The 17759-nt window shown below is 43.2% G+C and overlaps 2 protein-coding genes across 2 annotated transcripts; both read left to right on the forward strand.

Annotated features, from left to right (window-relative positions):
* The first annotated feature begins 2490 nt into the window (after positions 1 to 2490).
* On the forward strand, positions 2491 to 4884 carry LOC110720274. The gene is made up of 3 exons (XM_021899274.1): positions 2491 to 2782; positions 3651 to 4258; positions 4432 to 4884. The coding sequence occupies exons 1-3, from the start codon at positions 2491 to 2493 to the stop codon at positions 4882 to 4884; spliced, it is 1353 nt and encodes a 450-aa protein (XP_021754966.1).
* A 2308-nt stretch (positions 4885 to 7192) lies between these two features.
* Positions 7193 to 7618, forward strand: LOC110720275. Its single transcript, XM_021899275.1, has one exon. It carries the CDS (start codon positions 7193 to 7195, stop codon positions 7616 to 7618), a length of 426 nt encoding a protein of 141 aa, XP_021754967.1.
* Positions 7619 to 17759: the final 10141 nt, after the last annotated feature.

Consider the following 17759-nt stretch of genomic DNA (forward strand, 5'->3'; position numbering starts at 1 on the left):
GGTGGTAATATCTTAAATATTCCTATTTAAAGTATTAAACAGGGCAAAACAAGTATTTTTAAAGAAAGGAATTTCTAGGTGATGAGTGACATTTATGTCGCTCTTAGGATAGTCTTTTCTAGTAGTTTTAGTAATAATTCGGTCCATTTCAATATGTTTTTGCTATGATCCGCCCATTTCGAGTATTCTACCTTTGTGGCGCGTAATGTGTATTCATGTGGTTTAGGTAGTTTATACTCCCCTCCTCTTTCGTTGTATTACGCCTTGCCTTCCTGTTCCATGATTGCAGGTGTATGCCGTTGATTCGGAGATGGAAGGAACAAGGGCTAAACGGGAAGAAATCCAGACCAGACAAATGGCGCGGGCGCGCCACCAGAGGAGCGGGCGCGCCACCTGTAAGCGCGGGCGCGCATCCCTTGAGCGCGGGCGCGTTGATGAGCTGGACCAACCATTAAATACCCACTTTGGAGCGGGCGCGCATTTCGAGGAGCGGCCGCGCATCATTTAACGCGCGGTCGCGCCATTGTTGCGCCATTGTTGGGCGCGGGCGCGCCTGTCTGCTGCTGATTCAAATCCCGATTTCAGCCCAAGTTAAAAGAGGGAGGCAAAACGGCTAACGGGGGGGGACAACATTCTATCATAGGGATATTATTTATTTCAGCATAGAACCTTAGAGGAGAGTTTTTGGAAGGAATTTTTCTAGGGTTTTGTTTTAGCCACTTTTGTATTGAACAATCTTGATAGTTTTTAGTGTAATTTTCATTGTCTATCAACATTAGTTTTACTCTTAGTTTTTGAAGAAGTAGTTTTGCAACATTGATGTATGGTCAAGCTTGGAGATTGAATGATGTATGGCTCTTTATTTGGATTTCAATGAAGGTTTTGATATATTTCTCTCTTTTCTCTTGTTTTTATGATTAAAGTTTCTACCTTTGTTAGTTTAGTTGATAAAAACTTTGTCTTTCTTACTATTTCATTGGTTATAATGTTGCTTAGTATGATTGTAGTTGTAGTTATGACTAGTGAGTAGTTTTTGTTGCTAGGGTTTGGTGAAGATATGCTTTGAGTTTGATGTATGCTAGGCTAGGTTAATTTGGAATATTTGTGATTAAATCTTCCTTGTGCTTATACTTTTAGCCACTCCATGTTTATGGCCATACGCATGTTGTGGTTGAATGACGTAAACTAAATCGTGACGATAGTGCGACTTAGGAATAGTCATTAGGTGATTGATTATTGCATGACCTTAGCTTGTATGCCTTACGACGATAGTGTGAGTGTATGCTAGCTAGGAAAGCTCTTAATCCCGATAGGTGATTAGAGAGTATTCTTGATATTGCCTTGTATGAGTTGCTTGGGTTACATGTAAACCTATTTTCCGATGCCTACCTTCGTTGAATTCATAGCATGTTTTGATCCTTCCCCCTAGTGCTTGTTTTAATTGTTATTCTATCCCTCTAGTCATTACTTTACCCACCATACTTCTTGATCGAATTAGATTAACATTAGGAGATAAATAGCGGTGCTTAATCGTTTCCCTGTGTTCGACCCTTGACTTGCCTCTATACTCTTTTAGTTGCATGTTTAGGACTACAAAATATCATTTGATAGAGGTGTCTTAGTAACGACCTAAAATACCGCCTGTCAAATTGGCGCCGTTGCCGGGGAGACGGTTTCCATTGTGTGTTTATTTTCTTGTTGAGACTAGTTCTTTTCTATTCTTTTGTTTTTCCGTATCTTGTCAGTGCTCACTTTTCTGCTTAGCTTTGTATATGCACAGGAGGCTTAATTGCTCTAGGCCTTTGGTGTCCATAGACCTCGAGCTAGAGCGTACTCTAGCCCAATTGAGGAGACAAGCAAGGGAGAGAGGTGAAGACCCACTTCAAGAGGAAGTGAGAAGTTCCCCTGCCCCATCTTCACCCACTTCAAGTGAGGAGAGCGAACCATCCACAGGCTCAATTCCCAACCCATTTGCCCAATACCATAATCAACAAAGCATGGCTGGATCAGGAAACATGGGTGATCAAAGGTCACTAAAGCAACTTGGAGCACCCGAACCTTATGCCTCTCAAAGTGGGATCCTAGCCCCCACCACTCAAGCAAACAATTTCGAGATAAAGCCTAATTTCATTTCAATGATAGAGAAGAGGCAATTTACCGGTGGGAAATTTGAGAATCCCCATGAGCATCTCAAAGAGTTTCTCAAGTATTGTGACACTATCAAGATCAACGGAGTCTCCCAAGAGTACATAAGATTGAAGATGTTCCCGTTCTCACTCATGGAGCGGCGGAACATTGGTTGAACAAGGATGTCCCCCCGGCTCCCTCACGACTTGGAATGAGGTAACTACGGCGTTCCTAGGAAGGTTTTACAATCACAAGAAAACCGCCGAGGCTCGCTCAAAGATTCAAAGTTTCCGCCAAAGAGGTGGAGAGTCTCTTTGTGAGGCATGGAGAGATTCAAAGAGTTACAAAGGCAGTGCCCACACCATGGGATTCCTAATTGGCAAGTTCTCCAAAACATTCTACGGAGGACTCTCCCCTCAAAGCAAGACTAGCCTTGATGCCGGAGCCGGAGGCCCAATCATGAACAAAAGGGAAGATGAAGTGGAGAGTATCAAAGAAGATGTTGTGCGCAATTATGAGGATTGGTACGAAGGTGAGAGGGAAGCCACTTCTAGCAAAGGAACGATACAATCCGTCGAACAAACCAATGCCATCACAAATCTTTCCAACCAAATGGCAAAGATGGCGAAACAAATGGAGGAGTTCATGAAATCAAGTTCTCAAAATACTTCCTCCCCTTCTCCCAAGGGAGGCCATGGTATGAGTCCTTCTACTTCTTCTCCCTCTAATTACAATGCCATGCCTCCCGGTTGTATGTTTTGTGATATATGTGGAGCTATGATCATAATTCTCAGCAATGTATGTCCATAAGTGAAGGTCCCCCTCCCCATGAAAATGATGATAATGTTGAAGACGTTAATGCCATGAATTTTGTGCCCCGTGAGGGAAATAATGGAATGCGGCCCAATTGGAATCAAAAACCTAAACCGTGGTTGGAATCAAAACCAAGGTTGGAATCAAAGTCAATGGAATCAAAGTGGTGGTGGTTATGATAACCAAGGCCAAGGTAGGGGAAACTCTTCCAATTACAATGGAAGAAGCTACCCAAACCAAAGACCCAATTGGAATCAAAACCAACAACACTATTCCAACAACCAACAACGTTTTAATTCCAATCAGGGTTCCGGGGTAATAGACCTCAAAATGCTTCTACTTTCTCACAAAATAGTAGACCCCCCGGTTTTGACCAAGTAAGGCCCCATTCTCAAATTCCCCCTACTCAACCCCTCCAAATAGAAGCCCCTCCGGATCCTATGATGACTATGCTTCAAAATTTCATTAAAAATCAAGAAAACCATAATAAGAGTCAAGAGGAAGAAAAGAAAACAAATCAAGGCACACATGAAAATGCTTGAGACCCAAATCTCTCAAATTGCCCAACCAAGTTCTTCATCCTCCCCTTCTTCATCTTCTTCTTTACCTAGCCAAGGTGTCAACCCCAAGTCTATGTATGCCATTACTACTAGAAGTGGGAAGATCCTTGAGAGTGATCTAAATGTGAGAAGATCCCGATGTGAGGATAGGACTTGAGGTTGAAGATGAGTCATCAAGAGAGAATGAGATTCTAGAGGGAAGTGTCGGAAAGAATGAGAGGGGTGAGAAAGAGAAAGAGAAGGAACCCGAAAAGGAGAGCACCAAAGATCAAACATCTTTATCCCTTAATCTCCAACCTAGGAATGAGAGGTTACCTTTTCCCCAAAGATTTGCTAGGTCTAGGCTTGATGTCCAATTCGGAAAATTTTTAGATGTAGTAAAGAGCTTGCATGTTTCTATACCCTTTGTGGATGCTATGAAAGAGATGCCACACTACTCTAAATTCCTAAAAGACCTCTTGAATGGAAGGAGAGAAGTTGAAACCGTTAGCTTAACCGCAAATTGTAGTTCTATTCTCTCTAGTAAGCTACCAACTAAATTGCAAGATCCCGGTAGTTTTTCCATCCCTTGTTCTATCAATGAGGTTCATTTGGGGAAAGCTTTGTGTGACCTAGGTGCTAGTGTGAGTTTAATGCCTTTCTCGGTCTACCAAAAGCTTAATGTGGGAAACCTTTCACCTACAAACATCACCCTCCAACTAGCGGATAGGTCCACAAAATTGCCTATAGGGAAAGTAGAGGACATACCCTTAGAGTTGGTAAGTTCACTTTTCCGGTGGACTTTTATATTCTTGAGATGGATGAAGATGAAAGAATTCCTATAATCTTGGGTAGGCCATTCCTAGCTACTTCTAAAGCAATTATTGATGTCAAAGAAGGCAAGATGACCTTGAAGGTTGACAATGATTCTATCGAATTTGATTTGAATAAGGTGATGAGACAACCTTCCTCTAGCAATGAATGCTTTAGAATAGATACAATTGAAAACTTGATGAATGAGTTTAGGTACCCTCATATGCATGCTTCTAATGATCTACTTGAGAATGTTTTGTTGAATGAGAATGAGGTAGGTGATCAAAAGGAGATGCAATTATATGAGGAAATGCTTGATGAGAAAGAGGAGACAACCCCCGACCAAGAGATGCTCCAACCATATGAAGTCTTCCAAGTAGAAGAGGAGGAAATCTCCAATGGTAAGGTAGCTCCGAAGGTAGAATTGAAACCTCTACCTTCGGGCTTGAGGTATGTCTTTTTGGATGCTAATGATACTTTTCCGGTCATTGTCAATGCTAACCTCACGGAAGAACAAACCTCCTCATTGCTTAATGTTTTGAAAAAGCATAGGAAGGCTTTGGTTATACTCTTGATGATCTCAAGGGTATAAGCCCCTCCCTATGCATGCATAAAATCGATTTAGAGGAGGGTGCTAAGCCGTGTAGGCAACGGCAAAGGAAACTTAATCCTTCCATGCAAGAGGTTGTGAGAAAGGAAGTTTCCAAGCTACTTGAAGCGGGGATTATCTATCCAATCGCTCATAGTGATTGGGTGTCCCCGGTTCAAGTAGTGCCGAAAAAGGGAGGTATGACGGTAATGGTCAATGATAAGCAACAATTGGTCCCAACTCGGCTTGTTACGGTTGGCGTATGTGTATTGATTACCGCCAATTAAAATGCCAACACTTCCAAAGACCATTTTCCATTACCGTTCATCGATCAAATGCTTGAGAGGCTTACAAAGCATGCCTTTTATTGCTTTCTTGATGGTTATTCGGATTCTTCCAAATCCCAATTGACCCAAAAGATCAAGAAAAGACCCACTTTCACTTGTCCCTACGGAACTTTTGCTTACCGTAGGATGCCTTTTGGTCTTTGTAATGCCCCGGCTACCTTCCAAAGATGCATGATGTCAATTTTTAGTGAAATGATCGAGGAAGAAATGGAAGTTTTTATGGACGACTTTTCCGTTGGTGGAGCACGTATGAGAAATGCCTAATGAATTTATCTCGTTGTTTAGAAAGGTGTGAGAGTGCCAACTTGGTGCTCAATTGGGAGAAATGCCACTTCATGGTGGAAAATGGCATTGTTCTTGGCCATAAAATCTCCCAAGCGGGCATCGAAGTTGATGGTGCGAAGGTTGATGTGATTGAGAAGCTTCCTCCTCCCACAAATGTGAGAGAAGTGAGGTCCTTCCTTGGTCATGCCGGCTTTTACCGCCGCTTCATCAAAGATTTCTCTTTGATTGCTAAGCCTCTCACATCTCTCTTGCAACAGGATAAAGAATTTGTATTTGATGAAGCTTGTCATGAGTCATTTTGCAGGTTGAAAAAGGCTCTTTGCACCGCCCCCGTAGTCCAAGGACCGGATTGGTCTCTACCATTCGAGCTAATGTGCGATGCAAGCGACGAGGCCATTGGATCAGTTCTAGGACAAAGAAAGGATGGGAAACTTCACGTTATATACTATTTGTCCAAGACTCTCAATGATGCTCAACGGAATTATACAAACTACCGAAAAAGAGTTTTTGGCGGTTATCCACTCATTTGAGAAGTTTAGAACCTACCTCATTGGTTCTAGGACAATAGTGTATACCGATCACTCGGCTCTCAAATATTTGATAAGTAAGAAGGAGGCCAAACCGAGGTTGTTGAGATGGGTGTTGGTCCTTCAAGATTTTGATTACGAAATGAGAGATAAGAAGGGAGCCGAGAACGTGGTGGCGGACCACCTCTCTAGGTTGGGAGGTGCAAGAATACATGAAGACGATTTGCCAATTGAAGATGCCCTTATGGATGATGTCTTATATGCTCTTGAGGCAAAATCGGAGCCTTGGTATGCGGATATTGTGAACTACTTGGCTTGTAGTGCCATACCTCCGGATTTCACTCCTCAACAACATCGAAGGCTCAAGTATGAAGCAAAGAAGTATATATGGGATGACCCCATGTTGTTGAAGAGAGGGGTGGATGGACTTTTGAGAAGATGTGTTCCTAATGAAGAATTCCAAGATGTGCTCTCAATGTGCCACTCATCCCCTTGTGGTGGTCATATGAGTGCTCAAAAGACCGCTTCCAAGGTTTTGCAATGCATGCTCTTTTGGCCGTCTCTATTCAAAGATGCTTGGCAATTTGTTAAGACTTGTGATAGGTGCCAAAGGACGGGGAACATATCAAGGCGTGATGAGATGCCCCAAAATCCGATTCTTGAACTAGAAATTTTTGATGTTTGGGGCAATTGACTTCATGGCCCTTTCATCTCATCCCAAGGAAACCGGCACATTCTAGTTGCCGTTGATTATGTCTCCAAGTGGGCGGAAGCCGTGGCATCTCCACCAACGACTCAAAGGTGGTCATCAATTTGTTCAAGAAAGTCATCTTCCCAAGATTCGGTGTTCCTAAGGCAATCATAAGTGATGGAGGCTCACACTTCAAGCACCATGCATTCAACAAGCTTCTTTCAAAGTATGGTGTATCGCACAAGCGAGGCCTTGCTTACCACCCCCAAACAAGTGGTCAAGCGGAGGTCACAAATAGGGAGTTGAAAGTCATCTTGGAGAAGACCGTTGCTAGAACAAGGAAGGATTGGTCTAGTAAGCTCATTGATTCATTGTGGGCATATAGGACCGCCTTCAAGACTCCTATAGGGACTACCCCCTATAAGCTTGTTTATGGGAAGAATTGCCATTTACCCGTAGAGATGGAGCACCGAACGCATTGGGCAATCAAGCAAATCAACTTTGATCTCCACAATGCGGGTGAGCAAAGGCTTCTAGAGCTTCATGAGTTGGAAGAGTTGAGAATGAACGCATATGACAGTGCAAGCCTCTACAAAGCAAGAACCAAGGCATGGCACGACGCTCAAATTTCCAAGAAGGAATTTGTGGAAGGACAAAAGGTCCTACTCTACAATTCAAGACTCAAGCTCTTCCCCGGGAAATTGAGGTCTAGATGGAGCGGTCCATTTCAAGTATCCAAAGCCTTTCCTTATGGCTCGGTTGAGATATTCAATGACAAGTACCCTCCATTCAAAGTGAATGGGCACCGTCTCAAGCCATACTATGAGGGTCAACTAATTGAGAAGCCAGAAAATTTATCTCTCATTGATGTTTTCAAGTCACCATGATTCCGTGTGAAGTACGTCAAGCTAGTGACGTTAAAGAAGCGCTTGCGGGAGGCAACCCGGTTTCTAACCTCTTTGATTTTATTTTCTTTCAAATCGCTTGAACTAATCCATCTAACATTTTTCCCAATCAATTTTGATGTAGGTGTGATTGTGTGTGTCCACGAGGAAAGAGAGACAAGAGTAAAGCAAAAATGAGGAATTTTGAGAAATTGTGCTCGAATGAATACTAAAGAGACAGAACCTCAGCGCGATTTGGACGCGGCTGAAGCGCGATCGGCAAGAGCAGCAAGGCGCGGGCGCGCCTTTTACATGAATGTAAATTGCTCCCATTCCAGAAAGTAGGAGCGATTTAGGCGCGATTGAGGAGCGGCTCGCGTCATAAAGTAGGCGCGCCGCGCCTGTTTTAGAGGCGGGCGCGCCAGCTCTTTGGTCTTAATACTCATCCAATTCCAGAGAATAGGAGCGATTTTGTCGCGATTTGTGAGCGGCCCGCGATACCAAAGTGGCGCGGGCGCGCTTATGAAGAGCGCGGGCGCGACAATAGCTTGGTCTGATTTCCAGGGAGTTGGAGCGATTTTATCGCGATTTAGGAGCGGGCCGCGTTTTCACTGAGGCGCGGGCGCGCCTCCGTAGGGCGCGGGCGCGCCTTTCTGGGTATCAAAAAAAAAATACGGTTTCGTCTTTTGTTCCCGCAATTTCCCTTAAACCCTCACAAACATAACTCAAACCCCTCATTGCCTTTCTCTCCCTTCGCGGCCGCTCCTCACCACCATACTCAAGATCATCTTCTTCCATCCTCTTAAATCAATCATTCTCATAAATCAATCATCCTCAAGCTTCAATCATTCATCTTCTCCGTTTGTTCATCATCAAAGAAAGCAATTAGTCATCCTCAACACCAACCGCATCGAACTCCTTACTACTCAAAACCCTCACCAAATCGACACCAAAACAGCAATTTTTCGCATAAGGGTAAAGGTATTCAATTTCCTTCGTTAATTATTCTCTTTTTGATTAATTTTTAAGCAAGGATTTTGATTATCTTAGGTTATTAGCGAAATTTGGTTGATTATTGTTGAAATTACTGCTGGATTTTGTTGAAATTGTTGTTGTTGGTTATTATCTTAGGCTATATTCGTTGCGTTGGTTGGATTATTATTGCTTGTGAACAGGTACATTGTAGTTTTGTGGAGGTTAAGGGTGGAAATAGCCGGAGTTGGCTTTGAAAAGGAGTGAAAACAGAAAAAAAAGAGAGGCGGCAGTCATGAGTCTAAGGATTGGTAAGAAGAGAAAAACTGCAAAATCGGGACAATCGTCCCAAAACCCAGAGTCAGACCAACCCAATGCCTTACCCACCCTAAAATTCTTAAACAAAAGCCACTCCTCCATATACTCCGAAATGAAAAAACGTAAGTTGCGACCTTCTAGGCACTACCATCGTGGAGACATGATAAAACTCGGTATAAATGATGATCTGTGGATTCTTTTTGACAACCTTCGACTAGGGTCATTTATAAACTCCTCATTCATGACCTACCAAGAACCCACATTAGAGTTTTTCTCGTCTTTTCAAGTGGATAGTCTAGAAAATAACGACTTTCGAATTTCTTTCCAACTCTTCAACAACCCCCACACCATGTCATTGGCAGAGTTCAACCGAGCCCTCGACTTTCACCCTGATGCCGACATTCACTACCTCTTTATGAGAGCTTTAGGGAGTATAGTGAGTACGCTTGGTGGCGTTCCATTTCAGGTAAAAATGAGTTTTACACCCGGACTTCCATAGCCAGTGAGATTTGGCACCCTGCCCTTAGGATCCTACACCGTTTACTAGGGTATTCTATCATTTCTAAACAGGACCTAGGAAAACTGACTAAGGAAGAGGTCCTTTGCCTATGGATAGCCACAAAGGAAGAGCATGCACGGAGGTTGAATTTGGGTTTCCTCTTCATGCAAACTTGCCAAGCCATAGCAAAAGGGAAAAAGCCAGGGGAGATACATTGCGGGGCGATGGTCACTAGGTTGGCCACCAAATTAGGTTACACTGACCTTCTACCTCTATGCACGGCCGTAGTAGTAGTGGGGATATTTACCTTGACTTGGACCAGCTTCGCCGCTCTGATTTTATTACCCCCACGGCAAACCCCAATGCTTTTCGGTGGCTAGTTAGAGGAGCCCACCATTGTTTCCTCCCTAAGCCTCACTTCACCTCCCTCACGCGTCAGTCCTCTAATGTGTGGAGAGTTTTGAGAGATAGCGGGCGAGTGCCCGATGTTGATGGGGACGATGAGGTAGGGATAGGTAATGAGGAGGAGGTTCAGGAGGAGCAGCAGCAGCAGCCGGTTACCCAGCAACCCGCAGGTACAGGTACATTTCAGCTATCTGATATAGCTAGTCAGTTGCAAGCAATTTATGAGTCACAGCAAGGCCACCATCTGCAGCAGCAGGCCCTCTATGACTCAGCTGTGGATCGAGGAGAGATTGCTCCCCCGTGAACTACCCCAATTGGCCGCCTCAGCACGGCCCTGTTCCTTCTTGGGGGGGGGGGACAATCTCCCCACTTACCCCTACTGGCAAGGTCCTTCCGAGCCTAGTAGGGAGCTCCGCAGCTTCCCCAGAGGACGGGCAGTACGATTATCGTGTGCCCGGCGGTGTGACTTTAGAGGGGACCCTGCTTACCCCTATGTGCATCCTGATCACCCCGCCCCTCTGTATTCCCAGTCCGAGGACGCTCCCTCTGATCCTTTGCCTAGTTGGCAAGAGGATCTTTACAGAGGTCACTACGGTTGGCCGCCGGGCTTTGACGGTGGTTGGGGCCTTTTCGCCCCCCTAGTGGCTTCACTTATGACGAGCCGCCACGTCGGTTTGGCTCACCTAGTGAGCCCAGCTCTAGTGGCCAGTAGGCTGCGTCCTTGAGTACATCTCTCTCCCCTGCTTTTGTACGCTCATTTTGATGAGTAGGAGATATACTCTTGGTAGGGAGTGACTTGGCTGGGATTCTTACTTGCTCGCCTGCCGTTCTTTCATTGTTTTCCCTGTACCTTCATGCTGCTGATTCTGCTAAGTTACATGACTGTTTTCTTTGGTTAATTTTGCCCCTGTTCACTAATATTGTTGATGAGTTTTCGATGTGGTTTTGATGATGATGCTGTTTTGGGACGCTTCTCTCGGTTGATGGATACCGGTGAGTCCGCCCCCCGTTTTTCCTGTCGATGATGATGATGATGATTACTGGTGTTCGCCGACATGGCGATTGACCAGTGCAGGATGTATATATGGTTCGATGATTTTTGAGGTAATGTTGATTTTGTAGGAGATCTAGAAATTTTGTCAAGGGTAGATTAACTTAATAGACTTGCGTTCTTGAATGTCCTTATTCCTAAGGATTAAGAGTTTCCGCGTTCTTGGATTGCCATTGGTTGACTCTAAAATATGTCTATGCTAAGGTAGTTGTGCTAGAACTCGTAAGGCCCACCGAACCCAAATTCACTTGTTGTGGTAAGAAGGTGTTGCCCCATTGGGGGATTTGAAGCCCTAAAGGTAGTTTTTGTAACCCGATGTCAGTTTTAATGTTCAAGCCTCCAACACTTATTGTATGAGCGGCATAGGATCCTTACCAAGGCATGCTTAGATCGAGAACTTGTTGTCTAGCTACCGAGATCGCGACCCGAACTATATCTAGGGAGGACAAAGGCATTTTCTTCGGTGACTATTTTGCTTTTCTGGGTTTAGCTTTTCTTTTGTTGCTTCCTTGTAATTTCATTTGCATATCCCCTTGCTAAGCCATGTTGAGCCTACACCTCCTTGTTTGTAGCATATTACAAACCCTATAACCCTTCTAGTTCATTTTTCCTCCGTAGAATTGTGAAGTTTGAGCCAAGAAAGTTTGTTGTGATTTTGGTTTGATAAGTTGGACGATGATGGTTTGGTAATGGAAAGTAAGGTTGTTTTCGATATTTTTGGTGTTTAATAAAAGCAAATGTGAATTCCAAAGAAAAAGCCGTCCATAGTTATAAAAGGCACGGACAAATTAATAAAGGTTGACAAAAGCTTGAGCTAAAAAAAAAAAAAAAAAAAAAAAAAAAAAAAATATTTGCCAATTTGCAAACAGATTTTGATGTAGTGTCCTCCCTAATTTGCGCATTGAGGACAATGCTCAATTCAAGCTTGGGGGAGAGATTCTACGCATTTCATTTATAGTTTTGTGAGATGAGTTGAAAAAGCTTGGGGGAGACGTATTTTTGTTTGGAAATTGGTGATATTCTACGTTGTTTTCGAGAATTGGCGCCATTCTTTGCTTCACAATTAGGATTTACCACCAAATTTTCATGTTTTTTTTTTCTCACCTTTACCTACTAGCCTACATTACAACCCTTTTAAAGTCCTTTCGACTTGGATTGGTTGAGTCACTAGTCGGTGGAGGGAGCTAGATTTCAAGCATATGGAGAGAGCATGACTTGGTAAGATGTCGGGTCACCCTTGTTTCATTTGTTCCGGCTCCTTCGTGGAGTCATGAGATGCTACCTTGAAGGGTGGATTTGAATCCAGATGAGGGAACGCGGTAAGAATGTATGGAATGCGGGTGGAGTGGAGCATGTTAGAGTTCTCTATGCTTAGCATAACTTATCTTTCAATCAACCATTGGCATCCAAAAACGTGCTTACTCTTAGTGCTTAGAAAGATTGCCATCCATCTATGCTTGTTTGTAGTTGATTTTTTTTTTTCTATTTTGCTTGTGTTTGGATAATCGTTTCTCAATCTTCTTTGCCTTTAGCTTTGCTCGAGGACGAGCAAAGGTTTAGCTTGGGGGAATTTGATGAGTGACATTTATGTCGCTCTTAGGATAGTCTTTTCTAGTAGTTTTTAGTAATAATTCGGTCCATTTCAATATGTTTTGCTATGATCCGCCCATTTCGAGTATTCTACCTTTGTGGCGCGTAATGTGTATTCATGTGGTTTAGGTAGTTTATACTCCCCTCCTCTTTCGTTGTATTACGCCTTGCCTTCCTGTTCCATGATTGCAGGTGTATGCCGTTGATTCGGAGATGGAAGGAACAAGGCTAAACGGGAAGAAATCCAGACCAGACAAATGGCGCGGGCGCGCCACCAGAGGAGCGGGCGCGCCACTGTAAGCGCGGGCGCGCATCCCTTGAGCGCGGGCGCGTTGATGAGCTGGACCAACCATTAAATACCCACTTTGGAGCGGGCGCGCATTTCGAGGAGCGGCCGCGCCATCATTTTAACGCGCGGTCGCGCCATTGTTGGGCGCGGGCGCGCCTGTCTGCTGCTGATTCAAATCCCGATTTCAGCCCAAGTTAAAAGAGGGAGGCAAAAACGGCTAACGGGGGGGATAACATTCTATCATAGGGATATTATTTATTTCAGCATAGAACCTTAGAGGAGAGTTTTTGGGAAGGAATTTTTCTAGGGTTTTGTTTTAGCCACTTTTGTATTGAACAATCTTGATAGTTTTTTAGTGTAATTTTCATTGTCTATCAACATTAGTTTTACTCTTAGTTTTGAAGAAGTAGTTTTGCAACATTGATGTATGGTCAAGCTTGGAGATTGAATGATGTATGGCTCTTTATTTGGATTTCAATGAAGGTTTTGATATATTTTCTCTCTTTTCTCTTGTTTTTTATGATTAAAGTTTCTACCTTTGTTAGTTTAGTTTGATAAAAACTTTGTCTTTCTTACTATTTCATTGGTTATAATGTTGCTTAGTATGATTGTAGTTGTAGTTATGACTAGTGAGTAGTTTCTTGTTGCTAGGGGTTTGGTGAAGATATGCTTTGAGTTTGATGTATGCTAGGGCTAGGTTAATTTGGAATATTTGTGATTAAATCTTCCTTGTGCTTATACTTATTAGCCACTCCATGTTTAATGGCCATACGCATGTTGTGGTTGAATGACGTAAACTAAATCGTGACGATAGTGCGACTTAGGAATAGTCATTAGGTGATTGATTATTGCATGACCTTAGCTTGTATGCCTTACGACGATAGTGTGAGTGTATGCTAGCTAGGAAAGCTCTTAATCCCGATAGGTGATTAGAGAGTATTCTTGATATTGCCTTGTATGAGTTGCTTGGGTTACATGTAAACCTATTTTCCGATGCCTACCTTCGTTGAATTCATAGCATGTTTGATCCTTCCCCCTAGTGCTTGTTTTAATTGTTATTCTATCCCTCTTAGTCAATTACTTTACCCACCATACTTCTTGATCGAATTAGATTAACATTAGGAGATAAATAGCGGTGCTTAATCGTTTCCCTGTGTTCGACCCTTGACTTGCCTCTATACCTTTTAGTTGCATGTTTAGGACTACAAATATCATTTGATAGAGGTGTCTTTAGTAACGACCTAAAATACCGCCTGTCAAATTGGCGCCGTTGCCGGGGAGACGGTTTCCATTGTGTGTTTATTTTCTTGTTGAGACTAGTTCTTTTCTATTCTTTTGTTTTTCCGTATCTTGTCAGTGCTCACTTTCTGCTTAGCTTTGTATATGCACAGGAGGCTTAATTGCTCTAGGCCTTTGGTGTCCATAGACCTCGAGCTAGAGCGTACTCTAGCCCAATTGAGGAGACAAGCAAGGGAGAGAGGTGAAGACCCACTTCAAGAGGAAGTGAGAAGTTCCCCTGCCCCCATCTTCACCCACTTCAAGTGAGGAGAGCGAACCATCCTGTTGTTTTGAAGCATAGTCATCATAGGATCCGGAGAGCGAACCCGCTTTGAGTACCCCTCAAAGAGGAGAGAGAAAACCCCACTTCAAGTGAGGGGTTTCTTTGGGGTTTTCTCTCTTCCTCTTTGAGGACAGCGGGGTTCGCTCTCCGGATCCTATGATGACTATGCTTCAAGAATAGAAGCCCCTCCGGATTCTATGATGACTATGCTTCAAAATTTCATTAAAAAATCAAGAAAACCATAATAAGAGTCAAGAGGAAGAAAAGAAACAAATCAAGGCACACATGAAAATGCTTGAGACCCAATCTCTCAAATTGCCCAACCAAGTTCTTCATCCTCCCCTTCTTCATCTTCTTCTTTACCTAGCCAAGGTGTCAACCCCAAGTCTATGTATGCCATTACTACTAGAAGTGGGAAGATCCTTGAGAGTGATCTAAATGTTGAGAAGAGTCCCGATGTGAGGATAGGACTTGAGGTTGAGGATGAGTCATCAAGAGAGAATGAGATTCTAGAGGGAAGTGCCGGAAAGAATGAGAGGGGTGAGAAAGAGAAAGAGAAGGAACCCGAAAAGGAGAGCACCAAAAGATCAAACATCTTTTACCCCTTAATCTCCAACCTAGGAATGAGAGGTTACCTTTTCCCCAAAGATTTGCTAGGTCTAGGCTTGATGTCCAATTCGGAAAATTTTTAGATGTAGTAAAGAGCTTGCATGTTTCTATACCCTTTGTGGATGCTATGAAAGAGATGCACACTACTCTAAATTCCTAAAAGACCTCTTGAATGGAAGGAGAGAAGTTGAAACCGTTAGCTTAACCGCAAATTGTAGTGCTATTCTCTCTAGTAAGCTACCAACTAAATTGCAAGATCCCGGTAGTTTTTCCATCCCTTGTTCTATCAATGAGGTTCATTTGGGGAAAGCTTTGTGTGACCTAGGTGCTAGTGTGAGTTTAATGCCTTTCTCGGTCTACCAAAAGCTTAATGTGGGAAACCTTTCACCTACAAACATCACCCTCCAACTAGCGGATAGGTCCACAAAATTGCCTATAGGGAAAGTAGAGGACATACCCCTTAGAGTTGGTAAGTTCACTTTTCCGGTGGACTTTTATATTCTTGAGATGGATGAAGATGAAAGAATTCCTATAATCTTGGGTAGGCCATTCCTAGCTACTTCTAAAGCAATTATTGATGTCAAAGAAGGCAAGATGACCTTGAAGGTTGACAATGATTCTATCGAATTTGATTTGAATAAGGTGATGAGACAACCTTCCTCTAGCAATGAATGCTTTAGAATAGATACAATTGAAAACTTGATGAATGAGTTTAGGTACCCTCATATGCATGCTTCTAATGATCTACTTGAGAATGTTTTGTTGAATGAGAATGAGGTAGGTGATCAAAAGGAGATGCAATTATATGAGGAAATGCTTGATGAGAAAGAGGAGACAACCCCCGACCAAGAGATGCTCCAACCATATGAAGTCTTCCAAGTAGAAGAGGAGGAAATCTCCAATGGTAAGGTAGCTCCGAAGGTAGAATTGAAACCTCTACCTTCGGGCTTGAGGTATGTCTTTTTGGATGCTAATGATACTTTTCCGGTCATTTCAATGCTAACCTCACGGAAGAACAAACCTCCTCATTGCTTAATGTTTTGAAAAAGCATAAGAAGGCTTTGGGTTATACTCTTGATGATCTCAAGGGTATAAGCCCCTCCCTATGCATGCATAAAATCGATTAAGAGGAGGGTGCTAAGCCGTGTAGGCAACGGCAAAGGAAACTTAATCCTTCCATGCAAGAGGTTGTGAGAAAGGAAGTTTCCAAGCTACTTGAAGCGGGGATTATCTATCCAATCGCTCATAGTGATTGGGTGTCCCCGGTTCAAGTAGTGCCGAAAAAGGGAGGTATGACGGTAATGGTCAATGATAAGCAACAATTGGTCCCAACTCGGCTTGTTACGGGTTGGCGTATGTGTATTGATTACCGCCAATTAAATGCCAACACTTCTAAAGACCATTTTCCATTACCGTTCATCGATCAAATGCTTGAGAGGCTTACAAAGCATGCCTTTTATTGCTTTCTTGATGGTTATTCGGGATTCTTCCAAATCCCAATTGACCCAAAAGATCAAGAAAAGACCACTTTCACTTGTCCCTACGGAACTTTTGCTTACCGTAGGATGCCTTTTGGTCTTTGTAATGCCCCGGCTACCTTCCAAAGATGCATGATGTCAATTTTTAGTGAAATGATCGAGGAAGAAATGGAAGTTTTTATGGACGACTTTTCCGTTGGTGGAGGCACGTATGAGAAATGCCTAATGAATTTATCTCGTTGTTTAGAAAGGTGTGAGAGTGCCAACTTGGTGCTCAATTGGGAGAAATGCCACTTCATGGTGGAAAATGGCATTGTTCTTGGCCATAAAATCTCCCAAGCGGGCATCGAAGTTGATGGTGCGAAGGTTGATGTGATTGAGAAGCTTCCTCCTCCCACAAATGTGAGAGAAGTGAGGTCCTTCCTTGGTCATGCCGGCTTTTACCGCCGCTTCATCAAAGATTTCTCTTTGATTGCTAAGCCTCTCACATCTCTCTTGCAACAGGATAAAGAATTTGTATTTGATGAAGCTTGTCATGAGTCATTTTGCAGGTTGAAAAAGGCTCTTTGCACCGCCCCCGTAGTCCAAGGACCGGATTGGTCTCTACCATTCGAGCTAATGTGCGATGCAAGCGACGAGGCCATTGGATCAGTTCTAGGACAAAGAAAGGATGGGAAACTTCACGTTATATACTATTTGTCCAAGACTCTCAATGATGCTCAACGGAATTATACAACTACCGAAAAAGAGTTTTTGGCGGTTATCCACTCATTTGAGAAGTTTAGAACCTACCTCATTGGTTCTAGGACAATAGTGTATACCGATCACTCGGCTCTCAAATATTTGATAAGTAAGAAGGAGGCCAAACCGAGGTTGTTGAGATGGGTGTTGGTCCTTCAAGATTTTGATTACGAAATGAGAGATAAGAAGGGAGCCGAGAACGTGGTGGCGGACCACCTCTCTAGGTTGGGAGGTGCAAGAATACATGAAGACGATTTGCCAATTGAAGATGCCCTTATGGATGATGTCTTATATGCTCTTGAGGCAAAATCGGAGCCTTGGTATGCGGATATTGTGAACTACTTGGCTTGTAGTGCCATACCTCCGGATTTCACTCCTCAACAACATCGAAGGCTCAAGTATGAAGCAAAGAAGTATATATGGGATGACCCCATGTTGTTGAAGAGAGGGTGGATGGACTTTTGAGAAGATGTGTTCCTAATGAAGAGTTCCAAGATGTGCTCTCAATGTGCCACTCATCCCCTTGTGGTGGTCATATGAGTGCTCAAAAGACCGCTTCCAAGGTTTTTGCAATGCATGCTCTTTTGGCCGTCTCTATTCAAAGATGCTTGGCAATTTGTTAAGACTTGTG

This window comes from Chenopodium quinoa, unplaced genomic scaffold (genome assembly GCF_001683475.1).
Source record: "Chenopodium quinoa cultivar QQ74 unplaced genomic scaffold, ASM168347v1, whole genome shotgun sequence".
Classification (NCBI taxonomy): domain Eukaryota; kingdom Viridiplantae; phylum Streptophyta; class Magnoliopsida; order Caryophyllales; family Amaranthaceae; genus Chenopodium; species Chenopodium quinoa.

Coding starts and splice junctions, on each gene's coding strand:
- LOC110720274 (XM_021899274.1), top strand. CDS start 2,491: ATGGGATTCCTAATTGGCAAGTTCTCCAAAACATTCTACGGAGGACTC. Junction 2,783..3,650: donor GGAGGAGTTCATGAAATCAA/GTTCTCAAAATA, acceptor ATGTGAGGATAG/GACTTGAGGTTGAAGATGAG. Junction 4,259..4,431: donor AGGACATACCCTTAGAGTTG/GTAAGTTCACTT, acceptor GATTTGAATAAG/GTGATGAGACAACCTTCCTC.
- LOC110720275 (XM_021899275.1), top strand. CDS start 7,193: ATGGAGCACCGAACGCATTGGGCAATCAAGCAAATCAACTTTGATCTC.